Consider the following 21692-nt stretch of genomic DNA (forward strand, 5'->3'; position numbering starts at 1 on the left):
AGAACCAATTTTAATACTCATAAGCACATCTTCATTGTCACACCATGTCTACATGATTTCCTCTCCAATCATTCAGAGTTGTACATATTTTTCTTTTGATTGAAGACTGTCAACAATAATGATTAATTTATTCAAAGGGATGGAGAAAAAAATTAAAGTCACTCCAATGTTCATGTTGATATTTTATCTATTCTCAATATATAGAATGTTATATGTCTCTCTGTTTTTCTTGATCTCTCCTCTCTCTCCCTCTCTCAGATTATCTATCTATCTATCTATCTATCTATCTATCTATCTATCTATCTCATTTATCTAACTATGAATGATCTTACATCATCAAGCCAGAAGAGATCAATCAAATATATACAGTATTTGAAATTAACTATTTTTTAAAAAACAAAGTCAGAACATCACCCCAGAAAATAAAATATAACACCAGCACACCAACCTATATAGTAATAAAAACACACATCATCATTAGCCATAGCCTTTAATTTAATCCAAAACCATATCAGAACATCTCTGGTAACAGTTTATCTGGCCTGGCCTCAGAAATTTTATTAAGGTAATAATATGAACTCAGATTATGACAATTGAAAGATATGATTATTTCACATAGTTTGAGTTGTTTTAGCAACTTTACTACTAAATTATTGCAATTCAAAATTCTCATGGAATGAAAAAAGGTAAGTGACAACACATAAAACATTACTTCAAAGTATGTGATTTTATGCTGCATGTAAACTGTACAAAAATAAACACCAGCAAAAGGAGACTTAATGATTTTTTATCATCAGATGTTCTTTGGTGTTCATGTCAGGTCTGAGGATAATAATGTAGCATTTGGGGATAAAGATGCAGCCCAGTAAACCCAGGCCAGAGGCCAGGATGGAGAAGATCTGCACGGCTACCATGTATTTCCCCTTGGTGCTCAGGTATGTGGGAACAAAGGAGATCCAAACGCTACAAAAAACCAACATGCTGAAGGTGATCAGTTTGGCTTCATTAAAAGCCCCTGGCAGATTTCGAGCCAGAAATGCCACCAAGAAACAGATGGCAGCCAAAAAACCCATGTAGCCAAGAGCAGAGTAGAACATGGTGACAGAGCCTTCATTGCACTGCAGCAGGATGTGTTCTGGTTGGGAATGAAAGTCAGAATCTGGGAATGGGGGAAAGACTCCCAGCCACATCATACAGAGGCCTACTTGAATACCAGAGCAGGATAAAACAATAGAGTTGGCCAGACTCTTCCCCAGCCATTTCCTCATGCTGCTGCCTGGCTTTGTGGCTAGAAAGGCTACCACCACCATGACAGTCTTGGCCAGCAAGGAAGACACAGCAACTGAGAAAACAACACTGAAAATGGTTTGTCGAAGGAGACAGGTCATTTTCACTGGGCAACCGATAAATAGAAGGGAAGTCAAGAAAGAAAGCAGGAGTGAAACCAGGAGGATGTAGGTGAGTTCACAGTTGTTGGCTTTGACTATGGGAGTGTCTCGGTATTTCATGAAGATTCCCAGAATAAAGGCGGTGGTTAGGGACAAAGCGATGGCAAAGAGAGCCAGGATGAGTCCCAACAATTCTTGATAGGATAAGAAGCTTATATTTTTGGGGACACACTGATCTCGCTTCTTATTGGAATACTGGTCATCTGGACACTTTTCACAATGGGCTGCATCTGAGAAAAAAAATGATTATCATGAATCTGTTTCTGCAGCTGTAGGAGCATGAAAACCACATCAGAAATCAAATACTTCATTTTCAAAGAATAATATAATATTTCTGCCTAGGGATATTCATATTACACAACATTAGTTAAAATAAACAAAACTGTCTTTTTAAAGCTGAAAATGAATGTGATTATCAGTTCTCAAATCTTCTTTCCCAAAACCAAGCAAGAAAGTAACAACTCAATAGAAATCAGCAACCTTTCATTATATATTTTAATGCTCACAACATCATCCAAATTTGGCAATAGTGCCCAATCTTTGTAGTTTGTGGATGCCTTCAAGAAATTTAATGTTTTCTTGCTTCTTGATCAAATACACCAACCCCCCCCCCAAAAAAAATAACAAGATAGAATATTGATTGTATCTTGATTTTTTTTTTTTTTGGAGCCACCTACTGTACCTTCTTGCCCAGTGAATGTTCCTTCCATACACAGAGAACAGTCATAGCAGCAAACTGGGGCTCCCTCTCTCACAAGCTTGGCATAACCTGGGGAGCAACTTTCTGTACATCTTGAATAAGGCACCACCTAAACATAAAAAGAAAATTAGTCAGGGTAATATTTATTTATTTTTATTTATTTTTCAAATTTATATGCCGCTCTTCTCCCATAGGACTCAGGGCAGCTCACAAAATAAAAACAACACAACAATCCAAATAGTAAAACTAGTCAATTTAAAATCCCCAGACAATTAAAAACCCCCACGGTTATTAGTTATTTTTTAAAAAAAACTGTCTTTTTAAAGGCTGAAGATGAATGTGATTATCAGCTCTCAAAACTTGTCCTCTTTCCCAAAACCAAGCAAGAAAGTAACAACTCAATAGAAATCAGCAACCTTTCATTATTTATTTATTTATTTATTTATTTATTTATTTATTTATTTAATTATTTAGTCAGATTTATATGCCGTCCTTCTCCTGTAGGACTTGGGGCGGCTCACAACAATAGAAAAAACCCGACAATAAGTAAAAATTAGATAGTATTAAAACCAAATTAAAAATACCCAAATACCCAAATTAAAATCTGTGGCAGATCAAGGAATTTGCTGAAAAAGCCATGTCTTCAGCTCGGCACGGAAAGTGCGGAGGTCAGGGGCCATCCAGAGCCCGGTGGGTAACCCATTCCAGAGGGTCGGTGCGACCACAGAGAACGCTCTCATCCTGGGGGCCGCCAGCTGACATTGTCTGGCCGACGGCACCCGGAGGTGGGCAGTCCTATGTGAGCGCACTGGGTGGTGGGAGGCCGGTAGGAGGTGGTCCTGCAAGTACCCCGGGCCCATGCCATGAAGGGCTTTATAGGTAAGTACCAGCACCTTGAAGCGGATCCGAAGGGCCACCGGCAGCCAGGGCAGCTCGCGCAGGAGAGGTGTTACATGGGAGTAGCGGGAAGCTCCTGTAACAACCCGTGCGTCCTCATTCTGGACCAGCTGGAGCTTCTGGGTGCACCCCAAGGACAGCCCCATGTAGAGGGCATTGCAGTAATCCAACCGAGAAATGATGAGAGCATGAGTGACTGTACGGAGGGCATCCCTGTCTAGGAAAGTGCGTAACTGGCTCACCAGGCAAACCTGTGCAAAAGCCCCCCTTGTCACGGCCATCAGATGATCCACCAAGGACAGCCATGAGTCAAGGGCGATGCCAAGATTACAAACCCTTTCAGAGGGAGTAAGCAGCTCCCTCCCCATCGGAAGTGATGGGGATGCTAGATCATGAGATAACAGTAACCACAGCCACTCAATCTTGGAGGGGTTGAGTCTGAGCCTGTTCCTGCCCATCCAGACCCGTACTGCCTCCAGGCACTTATACATCACAGAGAGAGCATCCCTGAATTGATCCGGGGTGGAGATGTACAGTTGGGTATCATCAGCATATTGATGATACCTCACCCCAAAGCTGCAAATAATCTCACCCAGCGGTTTCATGTAGATATTAAAGAGCAGGGGGGAGAGAACCGACCCCTGCAGCACCCCACAAATGAGGGGCCTCGGGGAGGATCTCTGATCCCCCGTCCAAACAAACTGCGTATGGTCCGAGAGGTAGGAGGAGAACCACTGTAGAACAGTGCCCCCCACCCCCAATCCCCCAGAGCCGTCGCAGTAGGATACCATGGTCGATGGTATTGAAAGCCACTGAGAGGTCAAGTAGCACCAGAATGGAGGAATAACTCCCATCCTGGGCCTGTCAGAGATCATTCACCAGGGCAACCAATGCCATTTCCGTGCTGTGTCCGCACCTGAAACCTGATTGGTACGGGTCCAGATAATATATGAATATATATTATATTACTAATATATGAATTAAACGGATTTACTGAAATCAACTGGCTTCCAGAAGTTCAAGAGCACATTGAGCAAAATCAGTCAAGAAGTAGTGGCATGAACTTTAATTACTCTATTTGCAAGGGCAAGTGAAAGGTCATCCTCTTTCTCTATCAATCTCCATTGTAGATCCCAAAACAGACTCATTGCCTCATTCTTTTTTCCAAAGGAAAGTAGTTCCATTGCAAAAGGTTTTTCTCCTTAGGGCATGTATGAGAATGCTATAACAGGAAATCTCCAAAATCTAGGTTCCTCTAGAGTCCGTATCTTTCTCTCCTACAACTGATTATTATATCATCATCTTTAAATGACTTTTTAAGCAACCCTCACTTTCCTTGCCACATTCTTAATAATATCTTTCTCTTATGCAATTCAGAGGGCTAAACCCTTCTTTTTCTGGATTTTTCTCCCAAAGGTGCTTTTTCAAAAGACAACTGATCTTTGTTTTCCCTTGAAGACATTTTGCTTCCCATTCCAGAAACTTCTTCACTTTTGACTGAATGGTGAAGTATGGAAGGATTTATATTCTTTCCAGTCATCTGGTCGTTAGCAGTCTTTCTGAAAGTTGTTGAGGCCGCTTAGAATTTATCTCTGCCCTCAGGGTCACGTGAATTGTGCAAATGGGTGCGGAACCTTCCTGCAATTGCTGAATCTATATCCTATTTACAACATAGTCTTTTCAGCAGTTCCAAATCTTTCCATCCTCCAACATTCAGTCAGAACTGAAGAAGCTTCTTGGATGAGAAGTGAAACTTCTTGAAGGGAAAACAAAGTCCAGGTGCCTTTTGAAAAAGCACCTTTGGCACAACCGTGACCTGGATGACTGAGAATCTCCATAGACATTCTGGATTATCTCTTACTGTAAACAAGATAATTTGATGTACTATAAATTATGGCAACATTTTCCAGTTTAATAATGTAGATTGCAAATTCCGCAATACAATGCAGCATGTTCCAGTATGTGATAGATTATTTGTAAAACCTCTAAAGTAAAATGATATCTAATAAATTAATGAGGCTTTATGTTCTCTTATTTGGAATTTATCTCAATTGGTCTCAATAAGAATTATTTCTGAGCAGATGGAGATAAATAGATGAGCAAAATCCAAGCAGCCTCAACTACTTTGTTAAATAAAGTTGGCCATTGGACAGCATTTTGATTGACAGAAATCTTGACTTCTGAGGAGGCTTGTCTTTCTATATTCCCAATTTTCACCGCCACATGTGATTTGTTCAAAATGGATGTCCACTGCATGATGTCAAAGTCACCAACAGGAACCCCATTTTCATCAAAAGAAATCCCATCTCTTGAAATATTGTGATGTTGGAAATTTCTCAGGAACCTATGAAGCTGCAGAAACATAGAAAAAACATGACAATTTGAGCCTTTATTCAATTTTTTTCTTGCCAATAATCTGGATTGGAGGTACTCTGAATAAATCAACCTTTTCAAATCACCACTGCAGTCTGAAACAGATCAATTCAGCATTTCATGGGAAACTTCTTTCAGACATTCTCCAGGAATTTACAGCTCTTTTTCAAATATTTATCTCACTTACCTTGAAAACATGGTGTTGTGGTCCGCCAGCAGCCTGGGGAGCTGGCAGGTGAGTCAGACAGCGATGAGTCTGAGGAAGAAAATGGGCCAGTCTTGGAGGCTGGGGAAGGCCCTGATGAGGGCTTTGCGTTGGAGGCAGAGATGAGGCCAGGGCCATCTGGGAGTGAGGTGAGGACTCCAGAGCCTCCATAGACTGATAGTAGTGAGGCAGAGGAACAAGAGGAGCCTGTTCCTAATGCACACATGAGAAGAGCTGCCAGAAGGCAAGAGCAGCTCAAGCAAAGATGACAACTCGGGAGTAGGGCCAAGAGATTATTGGCCCCTTCCATAAGGCTTAAAACAGACCAGCAAAGGCATTTGGGCTTTGCCGGAAAACAACATTGGTAGCTTCGTCTTCTTCATCTACATCTTGCATTTATTTTCTCCGAGCGATTGCGTGCCCCGGTCCCCTTAGCTCTTCCCGTTCCCCAGGCTGTTTAGAGTCTCAGCGCCCGAGTCTCCGGCTGATGTTATGTAATGCCAGGTCTGTAGTAAATAAAGCCCCCCTCATTTGCGATCTTATTCAGGAGGGGGGAGCGGACCTGGCAGGTATCACGGAGACCTGGTTGGGCCATGAGGGGGGAGTTCCCCTCGTGGAGATGTGCCCATCAGGCTTCCGTGCATTTCATCAGCCGAGAGCTCAGGGCAGGGGCGGGGGGGGGTGGCGGTCATTTTAAAAGAAGGTCTTGATCTGAGGGAGACCACTGTACCTCAGATAGCCGGATGTGAGTCCCTTTTTGTGAAGTGGGGTCGTGGGGTGCAGATGGGTCTGTTGATCACGTACCTGACTCCCTGCCACGTGGCAACGACCCTGCCCGAACTCCTCAATGTTATAGCCGAGGTGGCGGCTGATACCCCCAGACTTGTGGTCATGGGGGATTTCAACCTGCCATCTATCGGTGAGACATCTGAGGTAGCTCGGGAGTTCATGGCTTCCATGACAGCCATGGACCTGACCCAAGTAATTCACGGCCCTACTCATATGGGGGGACACACTCTGGACTTAGTTTTTATCTCTGGTCAGTGGTTGAGTGGCCTTGATATAGGGGATGTAGATATTGAACCCTTGTCATGGTCTGACCACTCGCTCCTCCGACTTGACTTTCTGACCGCCGTACCCCGTCGCAGGGAGGCGGAACCGACCAGGTGGTTCCGCCCCAGGCGCCTGATGGACCCTGATAGGTTCCAGATGGAGCTTGGGCCATTTCCTGAGACTCTAGCTCATGACTCGGCTGATGACCTGGTGGCCGCCTGGGATAGTGCGGCTGCTGGGGCTTTGGACCGGGTTGTGCCTTTGCGGCCTCTGACCCGGCACCGAACTCACTTAGCTCCTTGGTTCTCCGAGGAGCTGAGGGAGATGAAGCGCCGGAAAAGACGCCTAGAGAGCGGTTGGAGGGCCAGTCGTTCCGAGTCTGACTTGACACTGGTAAGGTCTCATATTAAGACCTACCTAGTGGCGATAAAAGCGGCGAAATCTAGCTATTTTGCCGCTCTTATCGCGTCATCAGATAACCGCCCAGCCGCCCTGTTTAGGGTGACCCGCTCCCTCCTCCATCTGGGAGCGCGGGAGGACCCCTTGCAGGGCCGAGCTGAGGATTTTGTACAGTATCTGGATGATAAAATAACTCAGATTCGGGAAGACTTGGCCGCCGACTGGGTTAGTTCAGACGAGATGACTGAGGCAGGCCTTGAGAGTGTTATCTGGGAGGAGTTCGATCCTGTGGCTCCCGAGGACGTGGACAGGATCTTGGGGCAGCTGAACGCAACCACATGTTTATTGGACCCGTGTCCCTCCTGGTTGGTGCTGGCTTCCCGGGAGGTTACACGAGGCTGGCTCCAGGGGATTATTAACGCTTCTTTGAGTGAGGGTGTCCTGCCGCCCGCCTTGAAAGAGGCGGTGGTGAGGCCTCTCCTCAAGAAGCCATCCCTGGATCCGGCTGTTTTGGCTAACTATCGTCCAGTCTCCAACCTTCGCTTTATTGCGAAGGTTGTTGAGAGTGTGGTGGCGCGACAGCTTCCCCAGTACCTGGATGAAGCTGTCTATCTGGATCCGCTCCAGTCCGGCTTCAGACCTGGGTACAGCACGGAAACGGCATTGGTCGCATTGGTGGATGATCTCTGGAGGGCCCGGGATAGGGGTTCTTCCTCTATCCTGGTCCTATTAGACCTCTCAGCGGCTTTTGATACCATCGACCATGGTATCATGTTGCGCCGGCTGGAGGGATTGGGAGTGGGGGGCACCGTTTTGCGGTGGTTCTCCTCCTATCTCTCCGACCGGTCGCAATCCGTGTTGACAGGGGGGCAGCGGTCGACCCCAAGGCACCTTGTTTGTGGGGTGCCGCAAGGGTCGGTCCTCTCGCCCCTCCTGTTCAACATTTATGTGAATCCGCTGGGTGAGATCATCCGTGGTTTTGGGGTGGAGTTCCATCAGTACGCTGATGATACTCAGCTGTACATTTCCACCCCAGACCATCCCAATGATGCCTTGGAAGTGATGTCCCAGTGCCTGGAGGCCGTGCGGGTCTGGATGGGGAGAAACAGGCTTCGACTCAACCCTTCCAAGACCGAGTGGCTGTGGCTGCCGGCGTCGCTGGTTATTGGGGGCGAATCATTGGCCCCCACGGAGAGGGCCCGCAACTTGGGTGTCCTCCTGGATGCGCGGCTGTCTTTAGAAGGGCATATGACAGCCGTGGCCAGGGGGGCTTTTTGTCAGGTTCGCCTGATACACCAGTTGCGCCCCTTTCTGGACCGGGACTCCCTACGCACGGTCACTCAAGCACTCATCACTTCTCGTCTGGACTATTGTAACGCTCTCTACATGGGGCTCCCCTTGGGGTACACCCGGAGGCTCCAACTGGTGCAGAATGCGGCTGCGCGGGGGATTATGGGAGCGACGGGGCGCTCCCATGTGACTCCTCTCCCGCGCGAGCTGCATTGGCTTCCGGTGGACTTCCGGGTGCGCTTCAAGGTGTTGGTGATCACCTTTAAAGCGCTCCATGGCTTAGGGCCAGGGTACTTACGGGACCGCCTTCTGCCACCAATAGCCTCCCACCGGCCGGTTCGCTCCCACAAAGAGGGCCTCCTCAGGGTGCCGTTGGCCAGACAATGCCGGCTGACGACCCCCAGGAGGAGAGCCTTCTCTGTGGTGGCACCTACCCTATGGAACAATCTACCCCCAGAGATACGAGTGATCTCCGACCTTCGGATTTTTCGTCGGGCCCTAAAAACTCATTTTTTCCAGTTAGCCGGTCTGTCTTGATTTTAGGGTTAGTTTTAAAATTTTAATATTGATTTTAATTGACAAGTTTTAAATTATGGGCCAGATTTATAAATTATTTTAACTCTATTTTTAAACTGTGATGTTTTGTATAGATGTTTTTATCTTGGCTGTTCACCGCCCTGAGTCCGAAAGGAGAAGGGCAGTATAGAAATTTGAATAAATAAATAAATAAATAAATATTTTTGTATCTGTGACTTCTGAATGTTTGCCAAGAAAGGCCTCTGGCAGTTTGCCTAATTGGATCAAGGTTTGCAATAGGACTGAGGAATTTGTGTTGGGAGGAATTTGCTTTAATTTAGTTGAATGATGCTGGGAATGAAGTAATTCTCAGCTGTTTGAATAAAGTTTATTTATTTTTTCATTGACTGATTTTCCTACTACTTACTTGGGCCTGGGTCACAATACATGGTATAGATAACACCACCACCATCAGGTGGCTTTGTAACTGTCTGACAAATTATATTCAACATGTAATCCTCTGGGGAACCTCATCCACATGGAGGGAAGTAAGCAATGGGGTACCCCAGGCTTCCATTTTAGGCCCAGCACTCTTCAATATCTTCAAAAAAGATCGAGGCAAGGGAATTGAAGGGGAACTCATCAAATTTGCAGATGACACTAAACTGGCAGGAATAGCCAACACTCCAGAAGAGAAGCTCAAGATCCAAAAAGATCTTGACAAATTGAACATGGGCCCCTACATAACAACATGAAATTCAACATAGATAAAAGTAAGGTTTTACATTTAGGCAAGGAAAACCAACATTATAGGTATAGACTATGTGAAACGTAGCTTAATGCCAGTAACTGTGAGAAGGATCTTGGAGTCCTAGTGGACAATTACTTAAATTGACAGAGTCCCTTGGGAGTTGGGCAGCATAAAAATGCGACAAATAAATAAATAAATAAAAATATGAGCCAGCAATGTGTGGCAGCAGACAAAAATGCCAATGCAATCCTAGGCTGCGTTAATAAAGGGATAGAATCAAAATCACCTGAAGTTCTAATATCGCTTTACAAAGCCTTAGTAAGACCACATTTAGAATACTGCATCCAGTTCTGATCAACACAATATACAAAAGATATTGAAACTCTGGAAAGACTGTAGAGATGAGCAACAAAAATGATTAGGTGGCTGGAGGCTAAAACATAACAAGAACAGTTACAGGAATTTGGTATGTCTAGTCTAAGGAAAAGACGGACTGGGGAGAAATGATATCACTTTTCTAATATTTAAGGGGTTCCTACAAAGATGAGGGGGTCAAAACATTTCCTAAAGCACCAATAGGCAAGACAAGAAACAATGCTTGGAAACTAACGAAGGAGAGAAGCAACCTAGAACTAAAGAGAAATTTCCTAACGGTGAGAGCAATCAACCAATGGAATAGCTTGCCTTCAGAAGTTGTGAGTGCTTTCAAAAAGAGATCTGGGCAACCATTTGTCTGAAATGGTATAGGGCCTTTTTCTCTTCGTATGCCAAAAGTGCTCGCACACGTGATAGCATGTGTATGTGCTGGCACCCATAATGCAATGCATGACCCCACTGCACATGCGTGCACGACCCCCCACCATGCCCCCCAGACATGCGCATGAGCATGCACCCCTCGCCCCCTGCGGATGCATGTAAGGGATGGGATTCAAAAATGTTAGTAACCTGCACCACAGGTGGGGGGGGCATTTTTGCCCTCCCCAGGCTCCGGAGGCTTTCCTCAAGCCTCTGGAAGGGTGAAAACAGCCTCCCCTGGATTCCAAAAGCCCTCTGGAGGCTGGAAACGGGCCAGTTTTTGGACTTCTGGTACTTCCGGTAGGCCTTTTTTTCACCCTCCCCAGGCTCCGGAGGCTTTCCTTGAGCCTCTGGGAGGGTTGAAATGGCCTCCCCTGGGCTCCAGACAGCCTCCAGGGCTAGAAAAGGGGCCATTTCCACACTTCCAGAAAGCATGTACCACACCTCCCCTGTGTTCCTCCCACCCCCTACACTCAACCCCATCCCCCATTCATGCGCACACAATCCCCACATCCTGCGCATCCCAAAAATCAGGTGGCCGGCAGGAGGCCATCATGGGTACAGGATCTCCTGCTTGATTAGTGGGTTGGACTAGAAAACCTCTGAGGTCCTTTCAAAATCTTTTATGTTCTATGTTTTGCTGCTTCACCATCACAGCCCCATCTGAGGCAAGACCATTTGCAGATATGGGAAAACTTGCAATGGGAAAAGGTGGAGAATACAATTTTGCCATCAGTCCTGATCAAGATGAAGTTATCGGAGTGTAACTTTGGGCTAGGAATGTAACAAAAGTTGCATAGTGATGTTATCTCTTTCAAAGAATAGCTACGGAAGCACATCCATTAGTTCAGGAGATGTTTTGTTGTCCTCAAAAGATGCTTTGATTTATATCTTGTTGCTATGTTAGAAACTTTTAGCCAGCAAAATTCAATCTTAATTCAGAACAAACCATCCAGCTGAACTCCTTAGCTTGGAGACTAGATCACTTTTTGATCGCAATAAAAGGTTGAGGATTGCTGGAATATTCTGATGCTTGTTTAGTTTTGAAAATTACGTTGTCATCATAGAGCTATTTCTGTCACAAAAGCATCCCAAACTAGCACAGGTTTTTTAACTTTGGAAGATTTTTCTCTATCATCTCTCTCTAACTCACTGTCAGGGTTCCAAGTATTATGGCCATAGCAGACAGGACTCTGAGGCAAGCAGGTTCCTCAAATATTAGTTTTATTGGACATATCTCATAGGCATAGGGTGGTGAAAACTGACTCTAAATCTTCACTAAAATGTGGATAGAAAGGGAATATTTTTCAATATAATAGTGGCAAAATTAAAAGTTAGAAACGGGAGGGAAACTAGAGAGAGGGGAATTAATGGAATACACATCTTTATATAATAAGGTGAAGTAATAATAAGAGGGGAAATCAGAACGTGTACGATGGTACTATTAAAAATGTTTGAATTATATGGTGATTGGCATAAAAATAACATATTGAAATGTTTAATGATTAAATAATGGAAGATTATAATTTAACATGAATGTAAGCCTGTTAAATATAATAAATATGATTATTAATATTTTATTTGTAGTAAAAGAAATGACACTTAATAATAACATATTGAAATATGGAATAACTAATAGTGTAAGATTATAATTCAACAAAAATATGTGTACTATTACCAGAACTATATAAACAAGGGGTCACCAACATTTAGGACCTCAGGGACCACTAAAGTCATAATTTTAAATCCCACAGACCACTAATATGAATTAGTGACAGGATGGAGTCCTTCAGGCACTTAGCTTGGCTGCTTGTTAGTGGAGAGAAGTGCCCGGGGTCAACCCTAGCTCTGCTGTCCATTGCAGCTAAGAATCTCAAATACGGCCAAGAATTAATGTTTTTCTTGTGGCCAGCCTGGGCATTTGATCAGCCCCCTGCAAACTCTGTCTCTCAAGAAGCCCATCTAAAGTTTGCGTGCCACTCACAGAAGCGGCTGGTTTCCAAGGGAGGGAGGGAAGGGCTGGAGCTACTAAACAGGTGACCAAGCTAAGTGTCTGAAGGATCTCATCCCATCAGTGAATGGGATTAATTGCTTTGGCGGGCCGCAGAGGCCATAGTTTGAGGATCCCTAATTTAGTGCAATATAAAAAAATGCAAAAAATTTTCTGTGGACCACAAAAATTTTCTCACGGAGAACTGGTGGTCCAAGGACCACCAGTTGGTGATTGCTGATATAAACTATATAAATTATAGTAAATATGATGAATATTACTTTATTTGTAGTAAAATGTAAATCACTCAGGTGCCACACTGTTCACACATTGATATGTTTGTAAAAAATTAAAAAGAAATAAATAAAAAACTTGAAAAAAAGGAAAAAAAAACATTTAGAGTGGGTTTAATGCCAGGGTTCCGAATAATACACCCATAGCAAACAGGACTCTGAGGCAAGCAGGTTCCTCAAATATCAGTTTTATTGGACAAATCATATAGGCATAGGCTGGTGAAAACTGACTCTAAATGTTCCCACAGTTTTCACCTAATTAAAACTAAAAGTTTTTCTCCTCTTTCCAAACAATTAGTCACATGGTCCAATCAAGGTGCCATCCGGTTGCCTGGTGACTTCACTCATCCTCTTGCCAGCCATCGGTGGAAATGTTCTTGGTTCCCAGGAGAAAATATTTTATTTTGGCTACAAAACTCCAGCTATCTCTATTTCCCCCTCCCTATCCCTCAGCTCCAGTGTGGCAACATTGAAACATCAAAATGGCCTCGGTCAGGTCAGCTTCAGGGTTGACACTCACTCTCAAATACCACAAACTGGGCAACTGCTCTTTGGAATATCTCACCCCTTTCTACATCTAATTTAATATTGAGGAATTGGAAGGGGAGAATCAATGGAACTCCAAAGGAGAAGACTTACCTGCCATGCCTGTACAATCTGGGATGGTTGATGGTCTCCATCTTGCATTCTCCTCTTACTCCGCTGGGAGGAGGAGGCAGCACTGAGGACCCAGGCCACAATTTGAATTATTTGGGAAATACTGGAGGAGTCCTGAGACAGGATTGATGCAATCACATCATGGGGTGGGAATTCCCAATTCTCTTTTTCTCTGCATTTTTTCCAAACTTTCTTAGATAACACAGGACTTGAATAAGAACATTGGAACACTTCCTTTCCATATGATAAGAACATAGATGCATAAGAACTAATGTCATTATACTGAGTCCTTCTCTTTGTCTGGATGAGGAAGGAAAACAAAGCATATTTATTTTGGAGATCAACCCAGAGGTAAAAAATACCTACACTTGAAGCTGTCAAAGTTGTTGCAATCCACACCCTTCCCACAATGGATTTATTAGTCGTATCAATCATTTGTATTATTTTTGCTAACATCCCTGAGGCTTGAAAATCCAGTTGGCATACTATAATTTTTATTTGACTCTTGATAAGAGAAATGAACATTTTTCTTTTTTCTTGCATGAGAGTTTCTCCAGCACTTGTCTTCAAATTTGGTTCTGGGACGGTTCCTGAGAGGACAACGCATATCCCATTTTTTAGAGCAAGAACTTCCAAGCTTCTTTTGAATTTTTCTCCTCTTTCATTGTCCTGAGAAAGGAGGCCGATCCACGTCCATTGGAACTGCAGGAGCAGCTGAACGATTGCTGAGTAAGGAGGTTCTTGGTTTGGGGTCATCCGATATGAAAAAGGAAAATGATGATTTTGCTCAGCCATCTGGTTGATGACACTATAGTTGATCTAAGATGAAAGAAACAGTATTGGTAGTTTGTACCAGTTTTAATGATAAAAGTCAGATGGTAAATCTAAGGACCTTTCCACACTGCTGAGAGACACTTCAAATGATAACTGCACGAATTTTGCTAGTTCCCTTGATGTTCTGTCCTGTTGTCTTGTATGCTCCCTTTGAAACCAAGGAGCTCTGAATTATCTGTGGGTGATGTTCATTGGTGGTCCTCACAGAGCACACCCTTCTGGTCACATTAGAACTCTGTGGGTTACCCATCCACTCAGTCAATTAGTCAATCAGAATAGAGCTGGAAAGTCTTGTAGTCCAACCACGTGTGTGTGTGTGTGTGTGTGTGTGTGTGTGTGTGTGTGTTTCTGTGAGCGCATGCTTTGTGTATGTATGCAGCATTCAAAATACACCAATTTCAAGCTGTACAGCTTATCTTCTAAGGCAGCCCCAGTAAGTAAAACAGCTGAAGTGCAGAAATCCACCATGCCATGCAATCAGTTGATTTGAGAAAAATGGAAATATAGGACAGGATAGGGCGGGTGCGGCTGAGGAGGGACAACTGATCGCTGGATCTACCGATTTGCTTGAACTGGTCCAAACCGGCAGCAGCCCACCACTTTATGTATACATATATACTTTGTGAATTTAGAATTATTTCAAGTGGCATGCATAGCCATATCAGTGGGCACGTGAGCTCAGCTCCGGCGCGCATGCACCACTGGCAAGCTGATTTTCGGACCTCCTGGGATCACCAGAAGTAGGGAAAAAGGCTGTTTCCTGCTTCCGGAGGAACTCAGTTGGTGGTGGGGAAGGCCCCTTTTTTGCTGTCCCCACCTCCAGAACCTTTCTAGGAGTCTGGGGAGAGTGAAAATGGCCTCCCCCAGGAGGCCCTCTGGAGGCCAGAAACGGCCCTTTGTCAACTTCCGGTGGGACACCCTACCCCACCCCACTCCTGGCACACGATGGCAAAGTTCTGGACTACCCGCACCCTATGGGCCTTCCGGAAAGCGGTGAAGTCCTGGCTTTTCCAGCAGGCCTGGGGCCATTGATCTCGCCTTTGTAATCTTGCAAGATCCTGCCATGAATTGTGTGCATGGGCTTTTAATGTTTTTAAATGTTTTTATAATGTTTTTTAATAATTTTTCTATGTTCATTGTTCGCATTATTTTTGCTGTAAGCCACCCAGAGTCCCTTATGAGTTGGGCGGCATAGAAATGAGAAAAATTAAATTAAATTAAATTAAATTAAATTAAATTAAATTAAATTAAATTAAATTAAATTAAATTAAATTAAATTAAATTAAATTAAAAAGGTTAGCCATCACTGGTATATAGAGACAGACACACACATATACATACACACATCAGGGGTGGGTTTTTCTTACCTTTACTACTGGTTCGCAACGGGATCGTGAGTGCGTGCTTGCTTCGCTCGCGCACGCGCCTTGCTTCTGCACATGCGCAGATCACTTCTCATGACATCAGGGCCAGTGGGCGGAGCTGACTGACACACACCCATATACATACATATACGTGTATGTGTGTGTATATTTATATGTAGCATATACCTACATGTTTGTGGATATGTGTGTGTGTGTGTGTGTGTGTGTGTGTGTGTGTGTGTGTGTAAGTCTTGGTGTATTCGGGTCTTTTCCTGTGTAAGATTGAGAGTATTTTGGCAACATTTCGGCAGAATCTTATCTTCCATCAACAGGCCTATGCAAGGGTTCTTTAACAGCAACAGCCGTTTCTCAGGCAACACAGCTGGGATCGTCAGAGGCTTTTCAAAGCATTTTTTAAAAAACCTCTCTGACGATCCCAGCTGAGTTGCCTGATCGTCAGATTTTTTTTAAAAGCCTATCTGACGATCAGGCAACTCAGCTGGGATCATCAGAGAGGCTTTTAAAGCATTTTTTTCTGCAACCTCTTCAGTGGAAGAGGTGGTTAAAAAAATGCTTTGAAAAGCCTCTGACGATCCCAGCTGTGTTGCCTGATCGGCAGAGGCTTTTCAAAGCATTTCTTTTACCACCTCTTCCACTGAAGAGGTTGCAGAAAAAAATGCTTTGAAAAGCCTCTGACATCCCATCAGAGGCTTTTTTTTTTACTTTTAAAAGAATTTTTTCAGCAGAAGAAGTTGTAGAAAAAAAATGTTTTTAAAAGTCTAAAAAAGCCTCTGGTGATCGTGCGGCTCAGCTGGGCATAGTGGGGGGGGGGCACAGGGATTTTTTCTACTGGTTCTCCGAACCACCCGCCGCCATCGCTACTGGATCAGGTGATCCGGTCCGAACTGGGAGCATTTCACCCCTGACACATACACACACACAAACACACACACACACATATACTTTGTGAATTAAAAATTCTTTCAGCTTTTCTAATATTTACTCTCTGACTTTCAATTTATTTGGAGAAATATATACAAGTGCTGCCTTCTAGGCAAATCTGAACATTTTACAACACAGAATTTATTTCATTTGGCTTTATACCTGTGGAAATTTATAGATGCTCAAAACATTGGAAATATGATCAAAGAGTTCAGAATCCATCTCTTCAAGAATCGCCAGCAGGTTCTTTTCCCTTCCACATCTGTAGTTTGGGATGTTCTCCTGCCCTGTAGACAGCACATCCAGCATGGCCTCATATGTCATTCTTGCACTGAAAAAGTTCTCATAGATGTTGTAGCCCAGGGTGATGTTGGGTAAGAGCCTTGAATTCTGGTTGACTTCACGAACAGCCAATAAGAAGGGCAGAATGTAGTAGAAGTTGTTTGTACTGCAACATAAGAAATTTCATCATCTTTTTTTTGCTCTATATCAACAAGTTATGTGATCAACTTAAAAGCAATTTAGTTTGTATTTTCATGAAGATAATCAACTTCTCATTATTCATGTCAAAGTTCTGATGGATGTCCTAATTAAATCATGAGCCTTGAGCCAAGCTTCAAAAGAAATCCAATTATTTATTAGGAGTTTCATGTCGGCACGTTCCCAAGTGAAGCCATCTCTGATGCCACATAAGTTACGCCCCAATCATGATCCTGTTTCCTCCTTCCCCCCAGGGTGTGTCATCAATCATATTCGTCAATGGAGCAATTTTGCCGGTTGTAGAGATTACTCTTCTCCAGCTGCTGTGGTAACCCTAGAATACCGACTTGAGAGAGATCAGTTGTTGTGGCTCCATCCTTCGAGCCTATCTTCTCGGAGGAAGAAGGCTCCAAACATGAAGGAGAGGAGACAGCCAGGCCTCCCTCTCCAGGACCCTCCTCTCTGGCAATGCCTCAGGTGTCTCCCGAAGGAGAAGAGATTGGTCAGGAGCCAGGTGTTTCCAAGCCGTCGGATAGTGACGAAGAAACATTGTGGTTGGACCCACGCCAGCGTCGGAGAGACAAGCATGCACAGCAGAAAAGGAGGTGTGCCAGAGATTAAGCTGAGTCACTGGACCACACCCCACAGGCTATAAAAAGGAGTGTGGTGGCCATTTGGACTCTGTGACGGACAAAGATAAATCTCTGGCGAGTCACTTTGCACCTTTGGACACAACGCCTATTTGCTGTGGATTTAATTACAAACTGGACTATTCAAACTGTGTGTATTTTTGTCTGTGTTATTGGAGTAAAAGATCTTGGCAGGCAGCTACGGAGTTGCTGCCAAGTTCCTTATCACTGACGTTGAGTGTTTGAAGAGTTTATTTAACCCTCGGCTGGCTGGTTGGGTGCGTGTGTGGGACGGGGGCAGAACATCAGTCTGGGGTGTTCATCTGTCTTTGGCTGCCGTGCTGTTTTGTCGGTTTCCCAACCACCTTGCCTATGGCAACTTGAGAGCAGGCCAGGGATACTTTGCGAGTTGACATTTCAATTAAATTATGTCAGGATCAAAGAAATCCTATCAAAATCACCAGAACTGATTCTGCCTATCATTTTTCCACATTACGACTTGGGAGGAAAAAATGAGGAAAATTATTCTTATAGTTCAGTAGTCGGGTAAGGAAAACAGTTACAATAGTAAGAAACCTCCAGACCTTCTTCTACTCAAAAAGAAAGTGTGAAGGTTTCTTACTATTGTAACTGTTTCAATCTGCTTAGAATAAACTTTTTGCAAAACCAAAGCATTTATTTTATTTACTTACCTATTTACAAAGCTAATATATCACTCATATCAATTCACAAAAATCCATAAAATGTAATTAAAATCATACCACTCAGGTGTGAACTAAATCATATCACTGAAGAATATACAGTAGAGGTGACAAATAGATTTAAGGAATTAGATCTGACAGAGACAGAGTGCCTGAAGAACTATGAACGGAGGTTCACAACATTGTACAAGAGGTAGCAACTAAAACCACCCCAAAGAAAAATTAATGCAAGAAAGCAAAATGGCTGTCAGAGGAAGCTTTGCAAATAGCTGAGGAAAGAAGGGAAGCGAAAGCCAAGGGAGAAAGAGAATGATAAACCCAATTGAATGCAGAATTCCAGAGAATAGCTAGAAGAGATAAGAATACCTTCTTAAATGAACAGGGCAAAGAAATAGAAGAAAAGACCAGAGATCTCTTCAAGAAAATTGGAGATATGAAGGAAATGTTTCATTCAAAGATGGGCATGATAAAGGAGCAAAATGGCAGGGACCTAACAGATTAAGAAGAGGTGGCAAAATTACACAGAAGAACTATACAAGATCGATATCTTCCCAGTCCTCAAGAATGCTAATAAGGGATGCTACCAAGTGTACATGTATAGGTTGTGCTCATATGATATGATTTGTTCCTTTTATATTTATTTTATTTTATTTATTTATTTATTTGATTTGATTTGATTTATATACCGCCCTACTCCCGAAGGACTCAGGGCAGTGAACAGGCATAAGATAAAACACATAAAATACAAAAATTTAAGAGCAGAAATAAAATCGAATTAAAACAATTTAGCCAAAGACAAATTTAAAACCCCAAATTTAAGAACAGATTAAAATTTACTTTTTAAAAGGGAAAAAGGGAAAGGTTAGGCCAGACCAGCCTGATGGAATAAAAAGGTCTTGAGAGCGTGGCGGAAGGTACACAGATCTGGGATCCTCCCTATCTCCGGGGGGAGCTCATTCCAGATAGTGGTGCCCCCACAGAGAAGGCTCTCCCCCTGGGGGGCCGCCAGCCAACATTGTTTGGCCGACGGCACCTGGAGGAGTCCCTCTCTGTGAGAGCGTACTGGCTGGCGGGAGGCCGTTGGCGGCAGCAGACGGTCCCGTAAATAACCAGGTCCTAAGTCATCGAGTGCTCTAAAGGTGGTAACCAAAACCTTGAAGTCCACCGGGAGCCAGTGCAGTTCGCGCAGGAGAGGTGTTACATGGGAGTGCCACATCACTCCCATAACCACCCGCGCAGCCACACTCTGCACCAGTTGGAGTCTCCGGGTGCTCCTCATGGGGAGCCCCATGTAGAGAGCATTACAGTAGTCCAGGCGGGAAGTGATGAGGGCATGAGTGGCCGTGTTTAAGGAGTCCCGATCCAGAAAGGGATGCAACTGGTGAATCAGTGAACCTGATGGAAAATCCTCCCAGTCATGGCCATCAAATGCTCTTCTAAAGACAGCCGTCAATCCAGGAGGACGCCCAAGTTGCGAGCCCTCTCCGTGGGGGCCAGCGATTCAAATAGTCAGTGATGGCACCAACTGACTATATCAGGACGTTGGAAACCACAGCCACTCAGTCTTGGACGGGTTGAGCCTGAGCCTGTTTCTCCGCATCCAGATTCACACAGCCTCCAGGCACTGGGACATCACTTCAAGGGCATCGTTGGGGTGGTCCGGGGTGGAGATGAACAGCTGAGTATCATCAGTGTACTGGTGGTACTTCACCCGAAAACCACGGATGATCTCGCCCAGCGGCTTTACATAAATGTTGAACAGAAGGGGCGAGAGGACCAGCCCTTGTGGCACCCCACATATGAGGCACCTCAGGGTCGACCTCTGCCCCCCTGCCAACACAGACTGCGACCGGTTGGAGAGAAAGGAGGAGAACCACTGCAACACAGTGCCCCCCACCCCTAACTCTTCCAACCGGTGCAGCATGATACTATGGTCGATGGTATCAAAAGCCGCTGAGAGATCTAATAGGACCAGGAGAGAGGAGCAACTCCTGTCATGAGCCCTCCAGAGGTCATCAATCAACACGACCAATGCTGTTTCCGTGCTGTACCCAGGCCTGAAGCCCGACTGGAACGGATCCAGATATGCTGTTTCATCCAGGTGCTGGAGGAGCTGTCGCGCAACCACACTCTCAACAACTTTCACCACAAAGCAAAGATTGGAGACTGGACGATAATTAGACAACACTGCCAGGTCCAGGGAAGGCTTCATGAGGAGAGGCCTCACCACCACCTCTTTCAAGGTGGCGGGGAAGTCACCCTCACCCAATGAAGCATTTATAATCTCTTGGAGACAGCCTCGTGTCACCTCCCGGGAAGCCAGCACTAACCAGGAGGGACATGGGTCCAACAAACATGTGGTCACGTTCAGTCTACCCAGAATCCTGTCCATGTCATCAGGAGTCACAGGATCAAACTCATCCCAGATAACATTCTCAAGACCTGCCCCAGTCATCCCCCCTGAATCTACCCAGTCAGAGTCCAGATCTTCCCGAATCTGAGTGATTTTGTCATGCAGATACTGTACAAAAGCCTCAGCTCTACCCTTCAAGGGGTCCTCCCATGCTCCCTGGTGGAGCAAGGAGCAGGTCACCCTAAACAGGGTGGCCGGGCGATTATCTGATGATGCAATAAGAGCAGCAAAATAATTACACTTTGCTGCTTTTATTGCCACTAGGTCATTCTTAATATGAGATCTTACCAGTGTCCGGTCAGATTCAGAAAGGCTGGCCCTCCAACTGCTCTCTAGGCATCTTTTCTGGCACTTCATCTCCCTCAGCTCCTCAGTAAACCAAGGAGCCAGATGAGATCGGTGCTGGGTCAGAGGCTGCAAAGGCACGACCCGATCCAGAGCTCCAGTGGCCGTCCTATCCCAGGTGGCCACTAGGTCTCCAGTTGAGGCGTGTGCCAGAGCCTCAGGGAATGGCCCAAGCTCCATCTGGAACCTGTCAGGTTCCATCAGGCAGCTGGGGTGGAACCATCTTACCGGCTCCGCCTCCCTGCGGCAGGGTGCAGTGGTTCAAAGATCAAGGCGAAGGAGAGAGTGATCTGACCATGACAAGGGCTCGGTGACTATATCCCCTATCTCAAGATCACTCAACCACTGTCCAGAGACAAAAACCAGGTCCAGCGTGTTTCCCCCCATGTGGGTAGGGCCATGAATTAGCTGGGTCAGGTCCATAGCTGTCATGGAAGCCATGTACTCCTGAGCCACATCAGACGTCTCACCCACGGATGGTAGGTTAAAATCCCCCATGACCATAAGTCTAGGGGTATCAACCACCACTGCAGTGATGACGTTGAGTAGCTCAGGCAGGGCTGCTGCCATGTGGCAGGGAGCCAGGTACGTGATCAGCAAACTCATCTTTACCCCAT

General features: G+C 44.8%; 1 protein-coding gene across 1 annotated transcript; it reads right to left on the bottom strand.

The window, feature by feature from the left end:
* Window positions 1-776: 776 nt before the first annotated feature.
* Window positions 777-21692, bottom strand: LOC139310103 (vomeronasal type-2 receptor 26-like). Its single transcript, XM_070934260.1, has 6 exons — window positions 21688-21692; window positions 16670-16955; window positions 5606-5836; window positions 3042-3296; window positions 2131-2257; window positions 777-1678 (listed from the first exon to the last, which is right to left on the bottom strand). Exons 1-6 carry the CDS (start codon window positions 21690-21692, stop codon window positions 777-779), a joined length of 1806 nt encoding a protein of 601 aa, XP_070790361.1.

Source organism: Pituophis catenifer, unplaced genomic scaffold, assembly GCF_029215685.1.
Source record: "Pituophis catenifer annectens isolate HBS135680 unplaced genomic scaffold, rPitCat1.0.hap2 SCAF_2, whole genome shotgun sequence".
Lineage (NCBI taxonomy): Eukaryota > Metazoa > Chordata > Lepidosauria > Squamata > Colubridae > Pituophis > Pituophis catenifer.